The sequence below is a fragment of the Tarenaya hassleriana genome, unplaced genomic scaffold, assembly GCF_000463585.1.
Source record: "Tarenaya hassleriana unplaced genomic scaffold, ASM46358v1 Cleome7, whole genome shotgun sequence".
NCBI classification, from domain to species: Eukaryota; Viridiplantae; Streptophyta; class Magnoliopsida; order Brassicales; family Cleomaceae; genus Tarenaya; species Tarenaya hassleriana.
In genome coordinates this window covers 2,530,126-2,539,129 of record NW_010969548.1, presented here as the reverse complement: position 1 = coordinate 2,539,129, position 9,004 = coordinate 2,530,126, and the positions used below count along the sequence as shown (strand labels likewise).

Sequence of the window (9,004 nt, the reverse complement as noted above, 5' to 3'; positions counted from 1 at the left end):
CTTCCGATCATCAATTTCGACAAATTATTCGGGTATGTATCCTCAACTCTTTCGACATTCTTTCATCTGTGCCTGTTGCTGTTAAGAACGTCTTTGCAAATGTCATTGTATTCCATTTTCCTAGTCCTTGAAAGTTTCCATAAGACCCATAAACTTCTTTCCTCAAACATTGTAATGATTAAAACTTTTACATCAGAATACTCCATTGGAAAGATCAAACTGCTAAGGTCATGACCTGTTAGATCATCGACGCATAACCTCCATCACAAGAAGGAACGTCAAGATCTTTGTGTTGGACATGTTTCAGGAATCTGATCAACACGAAAAAAGACGAAAAGCAGGAACACAAGATAAGGTGCATTGTTCACTACTTCGAAAGGGTGTCTTCTGGTTTGCCCCCAGGCTTCGTGTCCTTTGAGCGAAAGGTTCTTCCGTTTGAAAACCATCCTGTCCACGTTACTTATCCAGACACTGATTTTTGGAGCAAATCTACTTCTACACTCTGTGCTGTCGAGGTAAACACCGACATTTCATAGAATATTTCAATATATATATGATACCAGGGGATTGATTTGCGTCTAAGAAATTGCGATTTTTATGGCTGTAGGTTCATAATTCGGGGCTGATCGAGGACCAACGTGGTGAAGCTCTTGAAGTTGATTTCGCGAATAAGTACTTAGGAGGTGGTGTCCTTCGCAAGGGATGTGTCCAGGTCTGTAACCTCCTCTCTCTTACAATGCATTGTCTGAAGATTTTCGATGAAGTTCTGAAGAGGGTTTTGCTCTCAAACAGGAAGAGATCCGCTTTATGATAAACCCAGAACTGATCGGTGGAATGCTGTTCTTGCCAGCTATGGACGTCAACGAAACCATTGAAATCGTTGGAGCTGAAAGATTCTCACATTACATAGGGTATACTGATCATACACTATATTTTGTTTCACACACATGCATATATATACACATTCTGATTCCTGAATATGAAACTCGGTTCTGCAGGTATTCGTCTTCATTCAGGTTCATCGGTGACTACATTGACACAAGAGAACGAGACATATTTGGAAGGCGAAAAACGAGAATCACTGCCATTGATGCTCTGCGTCGCCCAGGAACTTCCCAATACAAATCTGACTGCCTCCTCCGGTATCCCATTTAGGTTCTCTGCAGATAACAAAAACGAAAAATTTATCACTGATAATACTTTTCGATCTTTCACAGAGAAACCAACAAGGCTTTCTGTGGATTTCTGCACTTTTGCAAAGCTCAAAACATAGATGATGAAGATCGAGTCGGTGTTGCGACGGGAAACTGGGGATGTGGAGCTTATGGTGGAGATCCTGAACTCAAGTCCATGCTCCAATGGCTTGCCGCTTCAGAGGTAATGAAAACTGCTCCAAGTCCAATCTCGAATGCTGTTCTAAGTGTTTCATCGCTTCATTTGTTGTAACTTACCTCAAGTATCAGGCCAAAAGACCCTTCATGTCTTACTACACATTCGGCTTCGAGTCGCTCCATAACTTGAACCAGGTTTGGTTCTTCACTCTGTGATGTTTCAGACCATCACAGTTTTGGATTTTTCCAGCAAACAGAATCATTGTCGAGACCGGGTCGTGTACCGATTCCCGGGTTGAGGTTACTTGCTTTACCTTTGTCTAAACCGAGATTTTCGCCAGGTGATTGAGTGGATTCTGTCAAATGAATGGACGGTGGGAGATCTGTGGAACAAACTGGTAGAGTATTCGAACCAGAGGTTGACCAGAGAGACGAAGCTCGGTCTGTTCTGTTGGCTGATTCCGACAGTATCCGCTTCATCATCAACTGTGCGCTAGATCTTCCAACTGAATCTGATTCGTGCTCCTAAAGTGTTGATTTCTTGTGAAGCAAGTTACTTGGGATTATCGGATTTCCTTTTGATGCGTTTGTTTGTGTTAGTCCTGAAAACAAAGATTCTCAATCTAAAACGTTTTGTGTTTGCAAGTTTCATTGAGGATTCAGTTAAGAAAATATTTTAGTGTACAAGTAAAAATAATTGATAAATTAAATAATTAATTATTACGTCATTGATCTAATCTCAAGGTTTGTTTAATACGGTACATAGAAGCGAGGTAATCATAAAATGAAAATATTAAATTAAATACTTTTTCAAAACATTTTGAATAAAATTAGAACAATCTTTTTTGTTTATTTTTAATATCTTTTTATAATTTAATAATAAATTTCTTCGGTACAATTAAAAGGAGAGGGAGAGAGCAAGACGTGTCACTTGCTTACTGGAACGTGTTCTGTTCTCTTTATCCCATGAAAGGGTCTAATAGGTTTTTTTTTTCCCTGTGGAAACGAAGAACAAGCTGAATCGGTCGGTTTACAGAGCCTTAGCTTTCCGATCCAGCGGCAAAATTAAGCTTCAGATTCCTGAGGTTCGTCGATTTGAAACAAACCCATTTATTTTCTTTTGTTAATTTTTCTGCCTATTTGAAGTACGAATCGAATTATCGACTCGTCTCGTGGGCTAAGCTGCTGGAAATTGCCCTTATCCTCCGCCGTGTGATTCTCTCTCCTTAGCTCCTTGGACGGCGAAAATTGCTTTCAGTGCCTGATTTCCGACATTCTTGTTCGGTTGTCTGATTGACTTCTGTTTCAGAGATGTCACTCCCTTATTCAGTACAGTTACAGTACGTAACTTGGCATGTGAAAGAGAACGGCTTCAGCCATTGCCCGTTGTGGCTCGGTGTTCCTACTCCGGTCAATCGCAAAAGGGACATATTGGAGGTTAAATCGTCGAGATTCGAGTGTTTAAGATTGGTGAATATCGGTTCCTTAAATATTTTCTGATGACCCAATTTCTCCATTATTTTCTGTATATAGATTTGGATTCATGGATTCGGCATAACGAAATACGTCTTGCTGTGACTTTCTCCTTCTGACGGCTTTTACTAGGGTGGGAACTTCATGAGAACCAGAAGAAATGTGAAAGCTTTTGGATTGGTTGATAAACTTGGGAAGAAGTTATGGAGAGAAGAATCGAGCGATAGTGAGGATGAGGAAGACGACGTAAAAAATGATGCCACTGCCAAAAATTCGAGTTATGAAACGTATCTTGATGATGAAGAAGAGAGGCGGGAATGGAGGAAGAAGATTCGGGAAGTGATTGATAGGCATCCCGATATCGAGGAGGAGGTTGATCTTGTTGAGAAGAGGAGGAAGATGCAAAAGCTTCTCTCCGATTACCCCCTTGTTGTGAATGAAGAAGATCCTAATTGGTCTGAGGATGCTGATGGCTGGGGCTTTAGCTTCAATCAGTTCTTCAATAAGATCACCATTAAGAATGAAAAGAAGGACGATGACGATGATGGGTATGACAGTGAGAAGGAGATAGTCTGGCAGGACGATAACTACATACGACCGATTAAAGATATCACAACTGCAGAATGGGAGGAGGCTGTGTTCAAAGATATTAGCCCTCTTATCGTTCTTGTTCACAACCGCTATAAAAGGTATATTTAACTGTTCATCTATATTGAATCAATATTATTGATTTACATTACTGCTCAGTTCTTGCATTTTTTTCCACGTTCAACTCTGAAAGAATATTGCTTTTCTTGCCATTCACATTATTAGGACCAGCCCTGCCACCTGGTGGATAATGTATCTGTTTCATCATCAAAGTTATCTCTGTTTCTAGCTAAGCTGAATGAGGATTTATCTTGTTTGTGGATAAACTCATTTTAACGGTTGAAAGTTTCACTCTGTTGTATTTTTAGTAATTTCTAGTGTATGTATTAAGTATAATATGCATATGATCTTATTGCAGGCCAAAGGAAAACGAAAAGTTCAGAGATGAATTGGAGAAGGCTGTACATGTTATATGGAACTGTGGTTTACCTTCACCTAGAGTAATGGATCCGGCTCCTCTCTCTTTCTGTTTCTGATAAGTCGTAGCCTTTTTCTCTCAAAAATATTGTCCGTGCCTAATTTCCCGGTATTTTTTTCAGTGTGTTGCGGTTGATGCTGTGGTTGAAACCGACTTGGTTTCTGCTCTGCAAGTATCTGTTTTCCCTGAGCTAATTTTCACAAAAGCAGGAAAAATATTGTACCGTGAGAAAGGTAAGATATGGAATGTATCAATTTTGGAATCAGTCTTCTTCTGTTACTTTTGAACGGTGAAATATACAAAGATTTTCTTTTTCAGACGTCAGAACTGCAGACGAGCTCTCGAAGATAATGGCATTCTTCTATTATGGAGCTGCCAAACCGCCTTGTTTGAATGGCATCGGGAATTCCCAGGAAGAAATACCTTCAGTCTCTGTAAGTGTCAATACGCATAAGCCCGCGTGATTATATGAATTCATTTAGTCTGGAAAATATACGAGAACGTGTCGAACTATGGAATTAGCAACTCCCTTAGGTTTTGTATATGTTTGCAAAGGCTGTGTTTGTATGCTCCCATATTAGGTATAAGAACATCATGCAACCTCTTGATTTGCAGATTCTCTGCACCTGTTTCTAAAGTTTCAAACCAGGGTTCTGGGTTCTGTCCATGGAGTTCACTTGTTTAAACCAAATCTTTGTCCGGTCAACCTTTATGATCTAATAATTCTCATGTCATGCTTTGGTATTGCAAGAGTGACTGTTGCAGATGAAAAAGAAAAAGAAAAAAGACTGCACTAGAAGTAAAAGCTCTCAGATATTATAGATCGACACTCAACGAATATTTCTGTACATAATTAAGATAGCTACTGATGTCTCTTGCAATGTCTTCTTCGTTGAAGCAAATAATGAAGGAACCCTAAACCCTATATCTCACAATGCTTTCTTCATTGAAGCAAATAATGAAGGAACCCTAAACCCTAAACCTTCTATCTTACGATGTTTTCTTCGTTAAAGCAAATAATGAAAGAACCCTAAACCCTTAAACCCTGTCTCTTGCAATGTTATCTTCGCTGGAGCAAATAACGGAGGAACACTAAATCCTCCTGTCTAGTCTCTTACAATGTTTTCTTCCTTGATGCAAACAATGCTGCGGCAATTCGGGCAACAGAAGCTTTGAGGGAAGCCCCGGTTGATCCACCTGTCGACACAGTCAATGTGGAATATATGTTTGCAGTCATAGGGACCGATGACGTAATCATCCGCCATGAAATCTTCAAGACAGATCGTGCAACATGTATCTGCAACTCCGCCCGCATCTTCGAACTTGCAGCTCTCCACCTGGATCAGGACAGGGGGGTCGATAGGAACAATCCCGTCTTCTTCAGTGTCTTGCGAAGAAGAAGATTCATCGTCAGTTAGGTCGGTAGGAGCGACAATCCCCTGTTCGATGTCTGGCGGAGAAGAAGATTCATCATCATGGGTCTGGGCGGGAGGTCGAATGCTGCAGAAGATAACCTTCAGCCAGGGGAACCAGAGAGCTAAGGTGACTGACGCGCAAACGTACCACTTGCTGAGCAATGAGTCGAGCAGGGCACCGACCGACGAAGACGACGACCGAGGAGAAGCCATGGCTAAGAGAGCGGAAGATAACAGTGGAAGAATGGAGCTGAGTATGCGTGTGTATGTATATATATATATACACACACACAAGTAGTAGTCTTAGTTATATCAGAATTAGGATATCTTCTGCTTGTACTATTAGGAATCGATCGAGAGAGAGAGAAAAGGAAATATATATATATATATATATTTTTTTTTTATGACGAAAAGGAAATCAATGCCGAAGTATATATTAAAAAAAAGGAAAAACGTGTTTCTTTGGATGATAAAATTTAATTATTTAGGAATCCGAATAAATTTCTATTTTTTGTATAAGAATATCCATGTTTTAAAAGTTTTTGTTAGTTTCTATTATTTCAATTGAGTTTAAAATCTGTTTAATACTTTTTAGTGTATATACAAGAGATTAAGATTTATTCGAATTTGTTGATAATTTAGGTGTTAATATGTTTTTTTTTTCCAATTTTTATGATTGTAACTAATATTGTGACGGATAATTTATCTCGAAATTTATTTAGCAAAAAAAATTGTGTTTCTAATGAGCAATTTTTTTTTTTTTTGTTAGTGAAACTATTCTCGTGCCTTAGGATCCACTGCCACGAATGATGCAAAATTTCGGTGGGATGTGAAATTGAATGGTGAAATTTTGGGAGCAAGCAAAGCAAATGCAATATGCGTATGTATCAAATACTTAGCCTTATCACATTATAATTAAATTTAGAAAAAATCCTAAAAAATACCTAAATTTCTCAATTTTTACAAAATAAAACCTAAAATTTGTTTTTTATCAAATAAAATATCAATTTTATTTTTCGGTCAAAAATAACCCCGAACTTGATATTTTTTTTTATCATTTTTAAATTTATTGCTGACTTGACATTTCGATATCGTGATACATTGATGATGATATATCAAATATGATCAAAATATTAACTTATCACGTAAAATGTCGGAACGTCAGATTAATAATAAATTTAAAAAATGATAAAAATTATAAAATTTGAGTTTATTTTTAATTGAAAAATGAAATTGAGATTTTATTTCATAAAAAAACAAAGATTAGGGATTTTTTTTAAAATTTACAATTATAATGTAGGATTTTATTCGGTTCCTGTTATCATGAAAAACACACGTGGCAACACAAACAAAACCCTTGGAAGAAGATTCATTGGAAGAGATATGAAACCCACGTGGCGAATTTAAAAATCAATCAAAGGGCGAGTTTTTTTTTATTATTGAAATTAAAAGAAAATGTACCAATGAGGAAACTTCTTTTTTGTTTTGGACTTTCTACTTTTCGCTCACCATTTTCTTATTCGCTTATGGCTGCTGACACCTAATCCTGGATGATTATGCTGAAAAGGATTGAGCTTCTGAGGAAATTCGACGCCTTTTTGCCATCACAAACTGGGGAATTTGCCCTGTTTCATTAAGTACCCTCAAAATCTCCGCTTTTTTGTTTGTTTGTTGTTCTTTGTTATATTCCGATGGCGATTGGAGAACGCAGGAAGATGATCATCGACACTGATCCAGGCATCGGTATGGTTCCTTATCATATTGGAAGGTTCTGTCCTGATTTCTATCACTGTGTCTGCGCAATGTAACGATTTCTGTTTCGATTCGTCTTCCCCTAGTTCATCGAGCCGATGTCTTGTCTAATTTCCCTCAATTTTCAGAGAGTTGGGTCTCGTTGTTCTCCTCTTAAACCAACTGGGTTTAGTATTTATCATTATTCTGAATCTGGGTCTGTGAGTTTTTCCGACATCAAAGATCTGGAATTGCGATTGTGCTCAACTTCCACGCAACCTGAACTGTTACATGAAGAAAGCTTGTTGGGATCTGTGCAGATGATGCAATGGCTATATTTGTGGCTCTGAAATCGCCGGAAGTAGATGTGATTGGTCTCACGACAATCTACGGCAATGTTTACACCACTCTCGCCACCCGAAATGCCTTGCACTTGGTATCATCCATTATGTTCTACACTGTTCAAGCTGTCTTTTTTTTTCGTTTTGTACAGACGGTTTCTGTTTCTCAAGAACAGAAAATGGAATCAATTCGGTACGTGAGATGATGATTTAACAATCTTTCTTGTGGATTTGTTAGTTGGAGGTGGCGGATAGAACAGACATTCCAGTGGCTGAAGGAACTCATACCACCATCACTGTATGTACCTATCCACATTGACAATGTTTATAGCCTTGATCTCTTTCGACTTCATCGTCCATTGTTGTGATACGATTAGATTCTAGATCACGGAATCAACTGTGGGGATCTCAAAAGTTATCTCATTTGTAAGAGATTTTGAATATTTCATAGATCTCAGTAAAACTTGATCTATCATAGACTCTCAGTATCAGCCGAAAGTTTGCTTTTTTACCACTTTCGCATTTCCATTTAGTTGAACGTCCAGAGTTAAGCTCTCAACCTGTTTCGCATAAACAAGGATTCAAATGATAAACAGATCGATCTCTGTGATACTATATTCTCTAATTCAAAGAGAGAGAGTGCTTTCTTCTGTCATCTTTTCTCTTATTTTCTCATTCCCCTTACATTGATAAGTTACGTGTTCCCCCTCTTTTTTCTGTAAAGAACGGCACAAAACTCCGGATCGCTGATTTTGTTCATGGAACGGACGGGCTCGGCAACCAGAATTTCCCCCCACCTAAAGGAAAAGCAATCGAGAAATCTGCACCCGAGTATTTAGCCGAGCAAGCAAAGCTTCACCCTGGAGAAATCTCTGTTGTTGCATTGGGCCCATTGACTAATATTGCACTGGTCAGAACTACTTCACATACAGTTGTTTTCCTTTTTCTAGCTTCAGCATACATCCTTGTTTATCATGGAAGGTTTCATTTTTCCTTGATGCAGGCTATTCAGCTCGATCCAGAGTTCTCGAAAAATGTCGGACAGATCGTTCTTCTTGGTGGAGCATTTGCCGTAAATGGAAATGTGAATCCAGCGGCAGAAGCCAATGTAAGTTCCATGTCTGGTTCAAGTTTTCGTCTTGTCTGGACTTCCCTGTGTTAGAACAAAATAATCTGTACATTGCCTTTCTATCAACCTTGTGTATATGTACTTATCCATTCATCGGCTAGGGTAGATTTTCGGTGATCCAGAAGCTGCGGATATTGTATTCACAAGTGGAGCTGATATCATTGCCATCGGGATAAACGTGACCCATCAAGTGGTTATGACAGGTATTTTGCCCGGAAGGTTTTTCCGTCTGCTTGGACTTGTAGATGTGCCTTAGAAGATCATGTAAAACCGTTCTTACCATTACCTGTTTCCATTGGACAGCTGCTGACCGGGATAGATTGGCATCATCGAACGGGAAATTGGCACAATACCTCTGTAGAATTCTCGAGGTGTACTATGCCTACCATCTCGAGGCTTACAATATCAGAGGTATGATTGTATTTTATTCGACTTTAGAGCCAAAATTTCGAAGATTATCTCGTTTTCACAAAAGTTAATGCTTTGATTTGTTGATATTTAGGTGTATACCTACACGA

General features: G+C 38.6%; 3 protein-coding genes across 7 annotated transcripts in view; all 3 read left to right on the top strand.

Moving 5' to 3' along the window:
• LOC104800937 (probable poly(ADP-ribose) glycohydrolase 2) overlaps positions 1-2,054 on the top strand; it is a 3,922-nt gene extending 1,868 nt beyond the window's left edge. The window contains exons 6-13 of one of the 2 annotated variants that reach the window (XM_010523955.1): positions 1-32; positions 308-515; positions 608-712; positions 793-911; positions 999-1,142; positions 1,218-1,377; positions 1,464-1,526; positions 1,673-2,054. In XM_010523955.1, the coding sequence (XP_010522257.1) occupies positions 1-32; positions 308-515; positions 608-712; positions 793-911; positions 999-1,142; positions 1,218-1,377; positions 1,464-1,526; positions 1,673-1,828 (987 nt within the window). In that variant the 3' untranslated portion in view covers positions 1,829-2,054. Of the gene's footprint in view, positions 33-307; positions 516-607; positions 713-792; positions 912-998; positions 1,143-1,217; positions 1,378-1,457; positions 1,527-1,672 lie in introns of both variants that reach the window. The other variant, XM_010523954.2, reaches the window with a different exon arrangement.
• A 216-nt stretch (positions 2,055-2,270) lies between these two features.
• Positions 2,271-5,712, top strand: LOC104800933. 4 transcript variants are annotated; one of them, XM_010523950.2, is made up of 7 exons: positions 2,271-2,416; positions 2,641-2,801; positions 2,937-3,493; positions 3,811-3,892; positions 3,992-4,103; positions 4,189-4,304; positions 5,038-5,712. In XM_010523950.2, the coding sequence occupies exons 2-7, from the start codon at positions 2,643-2,645 to the stop codon at positions 5,044-5,046; spliced, it is 1,035 nt and encodes a 344-aa protein (XP_010522252.1). In that variant the 5' UTR covers positions 2,271-2,416; positions 2,641-2,642; the 3' UTR covers positions 5,047-5,712. The 4 variants fall into 4 exon arrangements, with proteins under 4 accessions (XP_010522252.1, XP_010522251.1, XP_010522249.1 ...); XM_010523949.2 differs by lacking the exon at positions 5,038-5,712 and adding an exon at positions 4,486-4,599; XM_010523947.2 differs by lacking the exon at positions 5,038-5,712 and having other exon boundaries at positions 2,272-2,416; positions 4,189-4,546.
• A 1,067-nt stretch (positions 5,713-6,779) lies between these two features.
• LOC104800932 (probable uridine nucleosidase 2) overlaps positions 6,780-9,004 on the top strand; it is a 3,456-nt gene continuing 1,231 nt past the window's right edge. Inside the window, exons 1-8 of the mRNA XM_010523946.2 lie at positions 6,780-7,028; positions 7,337-7,452; positions 7,596-7,655; positions 8,082-8,267; positions 8,361-8,465; positions 8,593-8,689; positions 8,790-8,897; positions 8,989-9,001. Of these exons, the coding sequence (XP_010522248.1) occupies positions 6,977-7,028; positions 7,337-7,452; positions 7,596-7,655; positions 8,082-8,267; positions 8,361-8,465; positions 8,593-8,689; positions 8,790-8,897; positions 8,989-9,001 (737 nt within the window). The 5' untranslated portion in view covers positions 6,780-6,976. The remainder of the gene's footprint in view (positions 7,029-7,336; positions 7,453-7,595; positions 7,656-8,081; positions 8,268-8,360; positions 8,466-8,592; positions 8,690-8,789; positions 8,898-8,988; positions 9,002-9,004) is intronic.

What these genes read in the sequence shown, in the direction of transcription:
- LOC104800933 (XM_010523947.2), top strand. Translation starts at nt 2,643, where the DNA reads ATGTCACTCCCTTATTCAGTACAGTTACAGTACGTAACTTGGCATGTG. An exon ending in GATTCGAGTGTTTAAGATTG is followed by an intron (nt 2,802 to 2,936) that starts GTGAATATCGGT and finishes GGCTTTTACTAG; the next exon opens with GGTGGGAACTTCATGAGAAC. An exon ending in GTTCACAACCGCTATAAAAG is followed by an intron (nt 3,494 to 3,810) that starts GTATATTTAACT and finishes ATCTTATTGCAG; the next exon opens with GCCAAAGGAAAACGAAAAGT.